The 16,958-nt window shown below is 47.9% G+C and overlaps 1 protein-coding gene across 1 annotated transcript; it reads right to left on the bottom strand.

The window, feature by feature from the left end:
* Positions 1–2,966: 2,966 nt before the first annotated feature.
* Positions 2,967–7,510, bottom strand: GDF5 (growth differentiation factor 5). The gene is made up of 2 exons (XM_024559424.3): positions 6,555–7,510; positions 2,967–4,412 (listed from the first exon to the last, which is right to left on the bottom strand). Exons 1-2 carry the CDS (start codon positions 7,177–7,179, stop codon positions 3,538–3,540), a joined length of 1,500 nt encoding a protein of 499 aa, XP_024415192.1. The 5' UTR covers positions 7,180–7,510; the 3' UTR covers positions 2,967–3,537.
* Positions 7,511–16,958: the final 9,448 nt, after the last annotated feature.

The following is a 16,958-nucleotide window of genomic DNA, read 5'->3' as shown; positions in this document are numbered from 1 at the left end:
AATAAGCATTAACAATTGTGGAGGTTGTTATTACTCCAACATTCAGCACAAAGGCTGGACCAGAGTAGACTCTCAATAAATATTTATTGATTAATAAATGAATGAATCAATCGATCAATCAAAGATTGATGGAATGAATGAATATCCCCTCTCCGAAATCTCAAGCCCAGTAAATTTAATATTATCCCTCTTCTACAGATAAGGAAACTGAGGCTCAGAGAGGTTAAGTAACTTGCCCAAAGTCACTCTGCTGGAAAGTGATGGAAACAAGACTGGACCTCAGTCTGTCTGACTTTGAAGCATATGTGCCTGACCCTTCTCCACTCTGCTTTCTCACGTCTATATTCAGACTGGACATAAGAACTGGTTGTGGAGGCAGAGCACGGTCTGAGAGGCTTCCCAAGGTTGTGTGTTCCAAGCCCTAGAAAAGCTGATTCTCCTGCTCATGGCCCTGGAACACAGGATTGTGGGAGAGATCAAGAGAGGGGCATCTCAGCACTGCCCACCTCTTCCCTCTGCCAAGGGCTCCCACTTTCTCTGCCTTAAGCTATCTGCTTAGCTATTTCTCCCCAGGAACCAATAATACTGTGTGTCCCTGAGGGGGCACTTTTAAGACCAGGGAGCCAAACCCCAGGAGAGTAATTTGACTACTTGCCAGGACTCTGGTCAGTGGAGTCTGGGGCCCTGGAAAGAAGCAAAGACGGTACGAAGAACACTGAGATACATAGGGGACCTATAGTTACCTCTCTGGGTATCAGTTTCCTTTTCTGTAAAAGTGGAGGGTAATGTTCCTTGCCTGCCTGCTTCAGGGGACTGTTTGAGGCACATTAATGATAATAGCCAACATTATTGAGTACCACCTCTGTGCCAGGTACTGTACGGATTGTCTTTCATATCCTCACAGCCCTATGAAACAGGTATACTGTTTATCCTTCTTCCCCACTTTTTTTTTTTTTTTTTTTTTTTTTACAAATGAGGAGACCAAGATTCATGGAATTAAGTTACTTGCCCAAGTACTCTAAGTGACAGATCTGAAATTTGAGATTGAGTTGCTTTTTGAGCCCTTCGGTGCTGCAAGACCATGGCTGGGAGAGTGTTTCTGAACTCTAAGGAATGGTCTAAGCCTTGCACCCTTTTGCTACAAGAGTGTACTGGACAAGTGTGCAGCTTGTTGTGATTGAGCCAGGAGGGGGGTCCCTGGTGGAGGTGGCTCTCCAAGGAGGAGGTTGAGTAGATCAAATGGTTAGGATGGAAGGGCTCTTCCTACTCACCCCACAATTGTCCGACCGCATCTCCATAGTCTGGGGGTGGGGGGGAGGGGAGTGGGGATGGTACACAGTTTGAGTGGCTCTCTTGTGAAACCCAGCGCAGGTTGAAGTGGGAGAGGAAGCTCCCTGGGTGTGAAGCCAGAGCCACAGCAGTCAATTCAACGTGGAAGCCTTTAGCAGGAAGAGCACCGAGGCCGAGGTGACATGAAACTCTCTGATGGGGCAAAAGCAGGGAGCAGCTCCAGTTTTGTCAGACTTTCCAAGAAACTAGGGCCATACGGCCCAGAGAACAAGGATGTGTAGAAGCCAGCCCCACCTGTGACCCCTTCGCCCCTGCCTCTCTGCCCTTGGGGTTCCAGCCACCCAGTTTCTACACTGCTCACCCTGTATCCACAGCCTGCGGCTTGGCCTCCCTGGCACCTCCCTTCCAGGCTCACTCTCCTCTCTCACACACCAGAACTCTGTCTACCGTGGCAGCTTCTTTGTTTACTTCCAGATTTTGCAGGCCTGCCACCAGCCAAATACAACGAAGCCCAGCCAGGGAGGGAGAGGCTCCAGGCTCAGGCTGCCCTCTGCACGGGGCTCTTGCTTTAGGCCCTGACAACCCAGGTTTTGGGTCTAGAGGGAAGGGACACAAGATCTGCCCATAGCTGGGCAGGAATCCCCACTGTTGAAACAGCTTTGGCCAGGAGCCCTGGGAATCAAAGACTCAGCTGGAGAGAGGTGGGGAAAATGTTGAGGCCCCCTGGGTGGGAAGCAGAGGCTTAAACTTCCTTCTCCTTGTCCTCCCTCTCTTCAGCCAGGCAGAACCTGGTCCTGAGCCCTTAGAACAAGGACTCAGGTGCCCAAGTTTGCCTACCAGAGGGCTGTGCTCCCCTTCCAAGAGGTCATGTCTCATGCTTCCCCCCTGAAGACTCTAGTGGGGAAAGGGAAGTGAACATTTAGTCTGGGCAAAGCCCCAAGTAGGAAACATTGTCAGGATGTGTCTGGCATTGGACTGTCTCAGGTTAGTAGGAAGGTTATTTATCTAATATATGATTTTGTATTTATATCATGTATAATGCAAAGGGGAGGGGCTCCAGCTCTTTCTGAAGATGGGGTCGAGAAGGTCAGAAGCGATGGGTGAGCAGTAAGTAGTGAAGGTGACGAGCAAGAGGGGAGCAGGGCCATAGACAAGACCATGTGAGGAACAGGGGTCAGTGGCAAAAAGGAGATGCCTCACTAGGGGAGGAAGAGATTTTTGGCAGCCCAGGTTCCCCAGTGAGAGGTAGAGGATCCTTTAAATGATAGTCAGTTCATTTTATGAGTACGTGGTGTGGGTGGGGGTGGGGAGGCAGCAGATACTAGTGAATGAAGTGGGATGGTTTTAGAGGAAATGAAATCCCCAACTTCCCTCCCTCTTAGGGATCCATTTCAGAGACAACCAGCTTGACTAAGAAGTGCCAAAAAGAAAACCTAACTCTGTTGGCAGGCCCCAACGTAGCAGATGGAGCTCCAGACCAATGGGCTTTTGGAAGGAACGGGAATGGGGTTAGAGGTAGCCCTGGCCCTGCTTCAGTTTCCAGGACTGGGAGTGGGGACTGGGCCCCAAACACCGGGTTTATACATGAGGCAACCTACCTCCCCTCCCTGGGTCAGTCATTCTTTGAGGGGTCACTGTGTCCCCTGGAGTAAACAAGAAATTTGCCACAGTTTTACGCACAGTTTTGCTTTTTATCTCATCAATGTACATTTTAATCTAACAGTCTAACAGCCCCACATTCCTCACCCCTGCCCAAGCCCTCTCCCCCTCTTTTCCCACCCCTGCCCAATTAGCATCTCATCTACCCCAGGGGCAGAAAGTCACCAGGCACCATGGTGATTCAAGGAGGATGTAGCACCCACGGCTCTCCCAAGAGGAGCCCTCCCTGGAGAGTCCAGAGTCCAAGGAGGCCCAGGAAAGAAGAGGTCCTAGGCTGAGTTTCAGTGGAAAACCAGGTCTGCTGGGTCTCGGTCCCATTCAGAGTCTGTCTCCCTGGGCCTGTCCCTGCCAGTCAGAGCAGCAGAAGGGCAGAAATCCTCAGACAGAGGGACTTGCAGATAGAAAGGACCGTTCAGCCCTTGTCCCGCTCAGAGAGTGAGCAAGGCTGTTGGAATCCCCTTTCAGGCAGGATGCGTAGATGCTCCTGGCTGCCACTTCCTGACCCCTCTGCGATCCCACAAATGCGAGGAGGGGCCCTTGTGCACAGCATCTTGGGGATGTGCCACCAGGAAGACAGGGCCAGTGCTGCTACCTGCAGCCACAAGACTCCACGACCATGTCCTCGTACTGCTTATAGACCACGTTGTTGGCGGAGTCAATGAAGAGGATGCTGATGGGACTCAGGCGCGTGGGCACACAGCAGGTAGGTGGCGTGGACTCCGGGTCCATGGAGTTCATCAGGGTCTGGATGACTGCATGGTTCGTGGGCTCCAGGTGAGAGCGCAAGGGGAATTCACAGAGTCCCTCGCAGTGGAAGGCCTCGTACTCAAGGGGTGCAATGATCCAGTCATCCCAGCCCATGTCCTTGAAGTTGACATGCAGTGCCTTTCGGCTGCAGCGGGCCTTGGGGTTCTTGCTGGGCCGCTTGCCCTGGCGAGTGGCCAGTGGAGCCCTCCGTTTTCGCCGCTGGCTGAACAGGTACTCATACACAGTCTTATCATCCTGGCCAGAGCGGGCCTTAATCTCATTAAAGAACAGGTCCCGCTTCTTGGTGCGGCCAAACACCAGGAACAGGGCCTTCTCGTGAACCTGACGGGCAGCCCGGTCAAAGCCCAGGCCGCGGAGGTCCACAGCCCGGCCCCGTTCCCAGGCCTCCAGCTCCAGGCACAGCTGGGCCGAGTTCTTAAAGTTTCGGAAGAGCTTCCAGATGTCAAACACCTCCCAGCCAGATCCGTCCAGGCCTGGCACGGAGCGCACATCCAGCAAGGCTGCCGGCTGCCGGCCGCTGGGGCAGCTGGACAGCTTCAGCTGGGCAGATCGCCCGCTACTGGGGGCCACTGGCTTGGCTGTGTCCGAGGGCTTCTTCCGCAAGATCCGCAGCTCGGCCCCTAGCAGCCCATCCTTCTCCAGAGCACTAATGTCAAACACGTACCTCTGCTTCCTGACCACAGGGCCTCGGTCATCTAGAGAGAACACGCAGAAGTCATTCCCTGCAACCTCATCAAGAAAGCCAGTCACCTCGAGGCCTCAGGGAAGGGCTACAGCTCTCTCCCCCTCCAGAGAGCTTTCTTTAACCTCTTCCCCACTCTGAGAAAAGCCAAGATCCAAACCACTGAGAGCTTTGTTCAGAATTAGGGAGCGTCCTACACAGCCTACCAAGTACTGTTGTTTATCCGTAGATGTGGCTGGGGGCGACTTGAGTGATTCTAGGTGTTTATGTCAATCACGACTCATATCAGAGGTCCACCAGCTTTACAAGTGCCTTCTACCTACCTCTTTCCTATCTGTTATTGGATATGGTATCTCTTCGGGGAGATAGGTGGGGTTGGTCATTATGAGTACTGCTGTTCTCCCAGAGGGGGAACCGGAGGCTCAGAGAAGTTAGATGACTTGCTCAAAGTCACCCAGCTAAAAGAAAGCAGAGTTGAAACACTAGCCTAGAACTTTGCATATGCAATCCGAAGCTGGTTCTACTGAACCTTAAAGAAAATCTCCGTGTTTTCTTCTTACAGAAGAGGCACAGAGAGGGGGGGTGACTAGACTACAGTCACATAGTGAGTTAATGACAAACTGCTCTGCAATCCAATTTCCCTGCTTCCCAGTCTAATGACTTTGTTGTGTATGTGTCTCACCTGCTGGATGTATGGGGGTGTGTGTGTGAAATATTGTGTGTGTGAGTTTGTGTGTGTGACTGGGTTCATGTGTGAGTGAGAAGGTGGCATAAATAAATGATGTCATATGCATGCCTGGGCTTGTGTCAAAATGTAAAGTGTATGTGGCATGTGTGTCTGTGTATGTGAGAAGATTCCATGTCTGCATATAGGTACGAAGGCATGTGTGCACATAGGTACACATGTGTGATTCAGAAGGTATACACAAATATAGGGCTGTGTGTATGTATAAGACGCTCAGTAGTCTATCCAATCCACATGCCCTCTTTCCCAAATACCAATTTGCTATTGGGAAGCATTCATATATAGCTCTAGAAGGTGACTAATTAGGCCTTTAAACTCCCCATCTCCCCCTCTCCAAGCTCCCTTAGTGCTGGGGGCACAAGGACTTACTTTATGAGCCCCCAAGGGGTCACAGCTTTCCCTGACTGGGCAGGCAGCCAGGCCACCTCCCCCACCTCAGCCAGACCTGCTGCCTCTGTGCCTCCCCCGCCTTCTGTCATTCCCCCACAGGCCAGCTCTAATGAGGAGCCTCTCCCACTCGCTGACCCCTCCCCCACCCTGCCAGCCAAAGTCCTAAGACTCACAGAACCAGAGCATATGGGCTGCAATCCACCCCAGCAATCACACTTAAGGAGAAACTAAGACCCTGAGAGGGGAAGAGCCTTGCTGGGAGGAAAGGCCAAGACAGCAATGCCAGGTGGGCAGAGGGAGAAACGAGGGGAGCAGTTATTCTCTGCGGTTAATGATAAAAATGATCTGTGTTTAGGACAGGACATAAAGTTTCATATTGGAAGGGCTCTCAAAAATCACCCAGTCCAACCCCCATATAGCTGTACAGGTGGGGAAACTGACCCTGAAGGGAGAAGGAACTTTCCCAAGGTCACACTGTTAAACCCTAGGTCTGTCGTCCACTCCCAAATCCCACAAATCTCAATGTCATTCCATGACTCCAAGGTGCCTCATTTACTGTCTTCCTCTAACCTGCCTCCTCTGCTTCCTAACCTGAGGGTAAAGTTGCAGGATGATGGATGGCTAGAGATTAATTTCTCTCTCTGCCATCTGAGAAAACCTACACACCACTGGAGCCTGGAAAGTTTGGCCAATCCACATAGAAACAGAGCATGGCCTGGTGGTCAAGAGTCTTAAAGCCTGGTCCCCAACTCCGCCACCACCTGGCAGGTGGCAGGTCTTGTCTCTTCTCTGGGCTTTAGTCATGCTCTCTGCACCTTGCAAGAGTTGGACTTGGTGATCCCAGGTGCCTCCAGTCTGACATGCCAGTACCCTGGGACCTGGCATGTGCGGGACAGTCCCAGACACCACCCCACGCACACAGAGTCTCCCACCAGTGCAGTGCCAGGGCTCTGAAAGGCCCCTCCATGCATGCAGATGCCCCTCCCTCTGAGCCGTACCCCTGCCACCCCGCCCCCTCACCTTGCCCTTTGTCAATAAAGCTGGTGATGGTGTTGGCCAGGCCAGCCTCCAACTTCACGCTGCTGTTTCCTCCCTTTCTGTCAGCATCGGACAGCGTCCTGTACAGCGAGAGCATGTACTCGTGGGGCGTGATGGGGGGCGGGCGAAACGTCTCCTTGGGCTCTCGAGGGGCCCCAGGCTCCCTGGCCTTCTTCAGCAGGAAGGGGCTGGGGACAGCACCTGCCTTTTGGGGTGCCTTGCCCCCAGGAAGCTGTCCTTTGGGGGTCACAGTCCGCGTTGCAGCCTGCCTTGTCTGGGGAGGGTGTCCTGGCTTGGGTTCAGGGCCACCCGATCTGGGGGGCAGCTTTTTGGGTTCATCCTTCTTGGGCTGTGTCAGGCCTCCTGCCTGCCCAGTGCCCCCCTTTGCCCTGGCATTGGTGGCTCCCGCACCATAGCTGTGACCCCCTGGCCTGAATACGTTCCGGGCCAGAGGGGGCCTCTCTTTGGCTTCTGCTTTGGCCAATCCTGGCCTGGCCCCCTGGGGTCTCTGGCCCAAGTCAGGGGCCCCCAACACAGTGCAGATAAATTCCAGGTCCAGCCAAGCCAGGTGCCAAAGCAAGAAAGTGAGGGGTTTGGAGAGTCTCATCCTCTGGCCAGCCGCTGAATGACACCAAAGAGAACGGCGGCAGCAGCGAAGGTGCCTCTGGGTTGGCAGGAAAAACCATGAAAGGAGTGGACCCTCAAAAGCAGCGGCAGCAGCAGTAGCAGCAGAAGGAAAGGCTTTCTCCTCAGTCTGAGACTCTTTAAGTCTGCCGGGTGTGTGTTTGTATCCAGTCCCATAGTGGAAATGCTCTCGTATCCAGACGTGCACCGTCTCCAGTCAGCAGCTGAAAATAACTCGTTCTTGAAAGGAGAAAGCCGACCGCCCCCTTTCTCCTGCACAACTGACTGAGGGCTTGAAGGAGGCTTGTATAAGGCTGAGGGATTTTTCCAAGAAGGAAGAATGGCGTAATGCTGCCTGTGTGCTCCAGTTTTTTTTTTTTTTTAAGTTTTGAATCCTTTCCAGTGAAAATACTTCACACACACACACACACACACACACACACACGCCTGCAGGTGCTCAGAAAAATCTTTTACAAACCTGAACTCAGGAATTGGAAACGGAATTTCAACCCAAACCAATTTAATTACTCTCTGATGTCATGCTGTCTAAACTCATTTAAGTGCGATATATTTATGTGAAAAAAATCACCGCTGCCCTTTCGAGGCCATGGCTCACGGGGGCTCTTGGCACAGAGCCCCGAAGCGTGACTCTAGGCTTAGGGGGCCCCTCGGTCCATGGAGCAGACTCAGGGGTCTTCACCTCCATCTCAGGGGGCAGCCCACCCCACCCTCCTGAGGAGAGATGCTGAGGAATGAGCTCAAGATCTTAAGCCCCAGAAGCATGGGGAGTGTGAGTTTTCAGCTAACTCCTTGGGGTGTTTTTAAAGCAGTTTCAACCCCTGCGTCTAGTCTGGGGCCTGATTTGTTGTTGGGGGGGGCAGCACAGATGGCAGCATTTACCCACAGTTTCTTTTATTTTAATAAACTTGTGGTGACCCAGAGACAGAAAAATATCAGTACCCACTACACCCCTCCCCCAAATGCCACTGACTAAACTCAGATGGTTTCTGCAGGCACTGCACTGCCACCCGGAGCCCACTCCTCGGGTGGAGGCTGGTCCAGGGTGTACCTCCCTACTACCCCAGGAAATAGACTCAGGGGTTTTGTTGGAAGGGACTGGCTGAATTCAGAGGTGGCAGGCCCAGGCTGGGGCAGCAGCGGCCCCTGCAGGAGGCTGGAAAAATGACTTCCCGCATCATGCTTTTCTGATAGCTCTAGAAGGCGGCTGAATTCCTGCTGGACTCATGGGGGAAAGCTGTTCCCTTCACTGGGAATACCCTCTTTCCACTCCCACAACTGGAGGAGAGTTCTCCTTACCTGAGAGCTTCATCCTAAAATTTCACCTCCTCTGGGAAGCCTTCCCTGATGCCCAGACAGGGCCAAGTACCTCTTCTTGTACATTCCGTTACAACACTTGTCACACTAAGAGGTATAGCAGCAGGGTAGAAGCAGTAGTCAGGCAGCCTTCCTTCTTAATCTGGGATTCTTTGAGTCTGCCTAATAAAGATCTGTTTGTACTCTAAGGTCACCAGATTGGTTTTCCGGCACAAGCTGGCTCACAGTAGAGGCTCCGTAAGTGTTTGATAAATGAAAGAGATGAAATTCACAGCTGTGGGTATCCAGGTGCCTGGCCAGCCCATTCACCATGACACTCCCAGACCCTTGCTGATCTTCAGGGCACAGCAGCATAACTTGGCCATTCCAGGCTTCATTTGGCGCTCCAAGGTCAGAAACCCAGTAGAACTCCACCTCCCCATCTCAAAGGACCAATGCACCACCAGGCACTCTTTGGGGAAGACCCAACTTTATCACCATCCCTCCAATTGCCCAGAGTCACAACACTTGGCTTCCCTTTTGACTGGTCCCTACTAATGGAGTCATCTCTGGCATTCCCCCCTCCTCTCTATCCCCACTGTCTCACTGTCTCGGTCCTCCTTACCACCTGTCCTACTTTCCACACCTTTAGGATATCTCTGTTCCAACCCTTCCTCTCTCTGAAACCTACCCAATGAAAAGTGCCAACTCACGTGCCCTCTCCTCCAGGAAGCCTTCCCTCGCCCACCAGAAAATACACACTCCTGGACTGCCACCACACATTTTCTGTGCCCCTTTCCACTCTGGTAGCGCAAAGATTACGCAGTTCCGCCCCTGCCCCTTGCTTCAAACACAGTTCATTTCTTCTACTCTGTGTACCCTTTTCATGTTTTTTAAAATCATAACTCAATTCCTTATAACTGTAATAATTTATTTACCTATCTGTCTCCCTCATTGGATTATGGCTAGACTGTACTATATTTATCTTTCAATTATTCCCAGTGCCGGGCAAAAGGCCCAGCACATAGCAAACTCTCAGTATGGGTTGTATGGATGAATAAATCTCTAACTGGCCTTATATATGAAAACCATAATTTTCGGCTTTAAGATGTAGTTATTTGTGGACATATCACGCCTTCCCTGCTGGACTCTGAGTTTCTTAAAGGGAGGGATTCTGCCTTACCACCTTGGTAAGGTAGGGGATTCTGTCTTAGGCACTTTGCAAGGTCGATTGAGTGAACGAATAAAGGGATGAACGAATGAAACAACCAATACACGTGGTTTGATAAAGAGCAAGCGCTTTGGAGACAAGCAGACCTGGTTTTGTATTCCAGTTCTGCTGTATGGTTTAGCGCATCGTGTGGTCTTCGGAAACCTCTACACCCCTCTGAAACTCTGAACAAGGACCGTGACAGAACCTACTCACAGGGTTTTTATGGGGATTCGATGAAATGAATCACAAAAAGTGATTAGCCTAGCACCTGGCAAACATTAATAACAGCTACTATTTACTGAGCACGTACTCTAGTAAACTAGACTCGGGCCTTGATATCCCATTGCATTTCTATCTTATTTATCTTCACAACAACCCTAAGATGGAGGTATAGTTAGTCCCGCATTTTATAGATAAAGAAACTGAAGTTCAGAAAGGTTAAATTACTTTTTGAGCTTAATTCCCGCTTTGACACATTTTTTACCAAAGAATCCCAACCTGGCCTCTAGAGACACAAGACGTAAGGGGGGGGGGGGCAATTATGGTGTTCTTGGCTTTCTGTCAAGGTCTCCTCCAACGACCTGGGGCTTTGGGACGTGGAGGACTCAGATCAGGGGCTATAGTTTGAGGACCAGGGGACCCCAGAGTGGGGTGGGAGCAGGGAAAGGGGACTTGGAGCTTACTTAGAAGGCCCTCTCCAGGGAGGAGCCCAGGAGACCAGCCTGGCTCTCACTATAAAGGTGACTAATCACTTCGGTCCCCTCTGGTAATTGCAACCAGATGCTGCTGCTGGCAGCGCTTCAGTCCCAACATGTTTAATTACTGGGACGCAGAGTCCCTCAGTCCCCCATGTCCCCTTACCTCCCCCTCTCCTGTCAGCAATATTAATGTCAAACTCGAGGTAGAGGATGGGAGTCTTGGGAAGCCACTGGTATGGAAATAATCTTTACAGTCTCCTCTACCACGCAGAGCCTTTAACTCCTGTACATGTTTGCCCACCCATTAGCTCCTCGGCACCCCAAAAAACATTCTCTTAAAGCTGGCAGGTCAGAGTATTCTCATCCCCATGTGGCAGATGAGCAAACAGTAAACTGAACAATAATAGCAATCTTTTGTTTTCAAGCACTTAGCAATGTTCAGAGTGGTTTTGCATACACTATGCCATCAGACCCTCCCGAGGTCTCCTGGAGTCAGCCCAGCACAGCACAGTGGCGAAGAGCATAAGCTCCAGGATCAGACAACTCGGTTTGTGTCCTGGCTCTGCCACGCAATTGGGTGACTTTGGATATTCATTTGTTTATGTACTTAACTATCCAACAACTATATATTAGGGGACCAACATGTGGTAGGTCCCAGGCCTGAGCACTGGATGTCTAGCAGTGGACAAGACAACCGAGCCTGTGCTCACATTCTGGTGACAGAGACAAACAAGCAAACAAAGGTATAGTTTCAGAGAATTCTGAGTGCTGTGAAGAAAAATTAAGCAGGGTCAAAGGAAAGTCTGTAGATAAGGATGTCTCTTTGAGGGGATGACATTTGAGCAGAGACGCGGACATAGGGAGGGGATGAGGCATGCAAGGCTCTGGGGGATAATCATTCCACGTGGAGGCAACAACAAACGCAAAGGCCCTGAGGCAGGAATGTGCGTGGCATATCTGAGGACCCATGAGAAGCTGGTGCATCTGAAGCAGAGTGAGCGAGGGGGAAAGTGATAAATGTGGTCAGATTGTACCAGAACCATGTCAAGTATGGCCTTGCATGCCAGCGAAAGGAAGTTGGATTTTATTTTTAGAGCAGTGAGAAACTCAAGGAAGGGTATTAAGTAGGAGACTTGTCTGATTTGTAACATAATGATTAAGAGCTGGGCTACCTGCCTTCAAATTCACCAGCCATATAATTTCGGGCTAATTATTTAATCTCTCCATGCCTCAGTTTCCTCATGTGTAAAATGAGGATAATAATATACCTGCTTCACAGAGTTGCGATGATATGAGGTGTTGTTATTCAGGTTTTCAGAACAGGGACTACATGCAGAGTAAACACCGCATAAATGTTGGCTACTACTTACATTTTTTTAAATCACTTCTCTGAACCTTATTTCTTTACCTCTAAAATGAGGATAAAAATATCTGCTCCACAGACTGGATGTAAGAGCTAACTATTTACATATGTAAAGTACCTTTCTTCCTTCCAGCATATAGTAGGTGCTCCATAAATTATAGTTTAAAAGTAAAAGATTCAATTGTTAATATTGTCCCTGTTTCACAAATGAGGAAACTGAGTCTCAGAGAAGTTAAGATTAAGTGACCGGCAGAAGTCTGATGTTTTATTTATGTATTTGTTTACTTATTTATTTATTTACTTATTTATTTAGCTAGAAATGACAGGGTAGGACCTAACCGAGACACCTGACTTTGAAATCAAGGATCTTTCCACAGCAAGAGAGAACTGACCTTGCTATTATCCTACACGTTAGGGATTGACTGGGAGGAAGGCCCAGAATCCCTGACCCTCTCTATCTGTGTTTCTCCTCCCCTGAAGGGCTTGGGCTACCTTGATCCAGGGAGCCCAATCCTCCCCCCAGCCATTTTTTGGGTTTGTGGTGTTTAAATGCTCCAGGAGTTGCCACTGCTCTCATCCAGGGAGCTCTCAATGGCTCCCCCAGCTGAGCTCCTTGGGAACTGCACCTTGTCCAAGCACAGGACTTCTGTCTTAGATCAATACATCCATCCCACTTGCCACAGAAAACCGACCTGGAAATCGTGTGTGGGTGTATGTGTATCTCTGTCTGTTGTGGGTAGGGAGTGTGAACAAAGGAACAATACATTTCTCACTTGTACTCTTTATTTTAAATATTTTTATTTTTTAAATGATTTAAAAACTTTTAAAGTTGTACTTGTTAAATAGAAAAGTAATGCAAACTCATGAGGAAAAAGTTTCAAACAGTACAAAAGAAAACACAGAAGTCTCCATTCCACCCCAGGCCACAGGTCCTTCATTCCTTCCCGGAACAACCACTCTTTTTTTTTTTAAGATTTTATTGATTTATTGTTTTTAGAGAGAGGAGAAGGGAGGCAGAAAGAGAGGGAGAGAAGCATCAATGTGTGGCTGCCTCTCGAGCACCCCCTACAGGGGACCTGGACTGCAACCCAGGCATGTGCCCTATACTGGGAGTTGAACCGGCAACCCTTTGATTCACAGGCTGGCACTCAACCACTGAGCCACACCAGCTAGGGCTAATATAAAATTTTAAGAAAGCTTTTTACTGAAGTATGTGTGCTAAATATACTTGAATTCCAAAATTAAATCATGCTTATTGTTAAAAAAATTAAACAATAACAAAGTTTATTAAATTAAAACAAAAAGTTCCTTCCTCACTGCTCCCCAATCTCTCTCTCGAGGCAACAACTATTAATAGTGAGGGACCTGGGAACCCTATTGTTACTCTTGAGCTCAGAAATTTCAGATTCCTGCTACACTCCTTCCACTCCCCCCCCCCATCTAACTTTATCTCCCATTCTGCACAGAAGAACCCTTGTAGGAAAATATTATAACTTCCATCTTATAGCTGTAGAATTTGAGGCTCAGGAAAGGAAGGTGGTTGCTCAAGGACACAGGCAAAGCCAGGAGTCCAAACCCAGGTGCAAGGGTCCGCCTCCCAGCTTAATGTTCTTTCCACCATGTTCTTCCACCTGGCTTCTGTCCGGAATCTTAGAGTTCAATTGCTGTGTCACGTGAGGCAGCACAGTCTCAGGTTAGAATATAATTCTTAAGGAAAGAGAGGACCTGGTCCTGTGGGAGCTGTTACTGAGCATCCTTTACTCCCCAAGCCCCGAATGGTGGTAAAGATGCCACCTACTTCAAGCAATGTCAAGTTTGGGTGAGCCAGAGTTCACTCTAAAGGAGTTCATCACCACCAAACCAGTATTACAAGAAATGTTAAAGGTTTTCTTTAAGAAGAAGAAAAAAAGACAAAAAATATGTAAAATAACATGGCAATAAATACATATCTATCAACAATTACTTTAAATGCAAATGGATTAAATGCTCCAATCAAAAGACCTAGGGTGGCTGAATGGATAACAAGACCCTTACATTTGTTGCCTACAAGAGACTCACTTCAGATCAAAAGACACACACAGAGTGAAAGTAAAGTGGGGGCGGGGGAGATATTTCATTAAAATGGAAACAAACAAACAAAAAAGCTGGGGTAGCAATACTTATACCAGAAAAAAAAAAAACTTTAAAACAAAGGCTATAACAAGAAACAAAGGAAGACCCAGAAATTCCACTTCTGGATATTTAGCTGAAAAACACAAAACACTAATTAAAAAGACAGATACTCCCTGGCTGGTGTGGCTCAGTGGATTGAGTGCCAGCCTGCGAACCAAAGAGTCACCAGTTCAATTCCCTATCAGGGTACATGTCTTGGTTGTGAGCCAGGTCCCCAGTAGGGGGTGTGCAAGAGGCAATCACACATTGATGTTTCCTTCTCTTTCTCCTTCCCTAACCTTCTCTAAAAATAAATAAATAAAATCTTTTAAAAAAGACATGCATCTATATCACTGTATTAATTATTGCTGTATTATTTACAGCAGCCATGATATGAGAGCAACCTAAGCCCATCGATAGATGAATGAATGAACAAGTGGTACATTAACACAATGGATATGACTCAACCATAAAAAAAGAATGAAATCTTGCCATCTGCAACAACATGAATGGACCTAGAGGGTATTGTACTGAGTGAAACAAGTCAGACAGGGAAAGACAAATACCACAGGGTTTCACTTATATGTGGAATCTAAAAAACAAATAAACAAATAAGCATAATAGGAACAGACTCAAAGATACAGAGAACATTTTGAAGGTTGCAAATGGGAGGGGAGTTGGGGGGATGGGAGAAAAAGGTGAGGGGATTAAGAAGTACAAATTGGTAGTTACAGAATAATCATGGGGATGTAAAGTATAGCATAGGGAATATAGTAATAACTATGTATGGTGTCCAATGAGTACTAGTTTTATCAGGGTGATCATTTTGTAAGTTATATAAATGTCTAATCACTGGATTGTATACCTGAAACTAATATAATGTTGTGCATCAACTGTAATGGAAAAATAAAACATTAGTTTAAAAAAGAAGAAGAAGAAGAGTGCCCAGAGGAAAATTCCCGGCAGTCCCTGAACATACCACGCTCTAGCACACCATATACCTGCATACTCTTAACATTCCCTTTCTGGCTTTGTCTGCTTGGCAGATTTATCCTTCAGCCTGTATGAAGCCAGACGCTCCCTCTTTTTAGAATTTACTGCACTGTGTGTGTGTGTGAAATACTTGTTTACTCATCTGCCTCCCATGTGAGTCTATGAACTGAGGCGCTAGGCAGGATCCATGTGTTATTATTCTCTGCATCTCTCCCAATGTCTAACTCAGCATTTGGCACATGGTAGGTATTCAATCAATATCTGTTTAATGATAAACGAATGGATTCAGATGGACAGCAGCAAGTTGTCCACAATCTACTACAAGAGACTGTATCATTTGGTGCCCCTGGCTTTGCCTCAGACTGTTAGCTTACAGTAAGAAAGTGGGGAATAGCTGGGGGGTTTTCCCTTTATTTCCCCCCTCTGTCATCCGAGGTTCACTGTAGTCTCTCAGGGTGTTGACGTTGAGAGGAATGTGGGGAAAGGAGTGGGAAGTCTTCTTTGAACTAGTATTGTAGTTGGCTTTGTGCTTTCTGGGTCTGGAAGATGTGTATAGCTGTGCCTGTGCATCATCAGAGCATCGTGGGGTGCTTTGAGAGTTGTGCTGAGCTCCTTTTCCCTAATAATGACATCTCTATTACCAATGGTCACTTTTCTTCTTACTTCTGCAGTCCCTTTACCCCACTAGGAGGTCCCATTGAAGAGGACCCAGGGTGAGCCTAAGCAGGCTCTCTTTCTCTCACTTAGTCCACATCTGGCCTACAGAAAACATTCCCTGACAAATTCTGGGACAGCAAGCCAACCTCAACATAGCAGCAATCTCCTGGGTTCTGCCATCAAAGCAATTGGCATGTTTGTCTCTTGTTGCTAGATTTCCCGGACAGGAGGTAGATCTAGTCACTATGCTCCCCAGCTGCCATGGGGACTGATTTGGCACCTCACACAATCATCTAGTTCCTTCCCCCACTCACTCCGTCTTCCCCAAGACGGGTGGGGACTCACAGCCAGAAATACCTCCACATAAAGCCTCCATCCTCCACTCTCTTGACCATATAGAAACAGATTTAAGAACTTTAAAACAGATTTTAGGCTGTTAAAAAAAATACATATGATATTTTAGCATCTCTCTTTGAAATTCCACACATATAATTTTAAAAGAAAGAAAATCAGTCAGTTCAAGCAGCCTCTTGACATGGGGCAGAGGAAATATCTATAGAAAATGAGCTGGGCTGGGGAGCAGGACCCATATTACAGCCCTGGGAGAGATATGAAGCTTGTGCCCAGAAATGGAATTTCAGGAATAAAGGAAAAAGCCCAGTTCACCCTGATCTGTTATTCTCTCTCCGATCCAGCCTCCTTTGAGGCCTTCTCCTCGTTCTGGTTCATCAGACAGGTTTGAACATGGCCAGGCTCTAATTGTGCCTGCATTAAATCTTTTCCCATAGGTCTCTTGGGCCCCAAGCAATTCAAGTGATGTATATGAACACCTGTCTGTTTGTCCCAAATGTTCCTGGTACTTTGTAAGACATTTGAAGGCTGATGTACTTTCAGAGCCTAGAGAACTTTTCAGGAGAATTTCCCCCACTTTCAAACATCAGCTAACTCCACTTTCTGCTCTGGCCCAGATGAAGTACCCAATTGTACTACTTTATTATGTTTTAATATAATTTCTAACTTGCTGTTAATACATTATATTATTATCCAATACTAGTACACAATAGATGTTCAGCAAATGTTTGCTGGGCGAATGAATAATGGAATGAATGAATGAACCCACCTTTACAAAGATCAAAGATTACTGTTTGGTTTTAATCTCTGACTACTCCATTTACCCTTTATTGGTGTGTTTTGGCAGTCTCAAACTTCTGTTTACTTCTCATGGTCTTACAATTTATAGTGTAGTTTGCTAATGGATTTTATGTCATTAACCTTTGTAACACTGAGGCTGACTTGATTCATTCATTCAATGGAACAAGTCAGACATAGTCTCCTATCCACATGAAGGTTAAATTTTACAGGGGGAGAAAAAT

This window comes from Desmodus rotundus, chromosome 6 (genome assembly GCF_022682495.2).
Source record: "Desmodus rotundus isolate HL8 chromosome 6, HLdesRot8A.1, whole genome shotgun sequence".
NCBI classification, from domain to species: domain Eukaryota; kingdom Metazoa; phylum Chordata; class Mammalia; order Chiroptera; family Phyllostomidae; genus Desmodus; species Desmodus rotundus.
The sequence above is the reverse complement of the archived record's forward strand: the minus strand, read 5'-3'. Positions and strand labels throughout refer to the sequence as shown.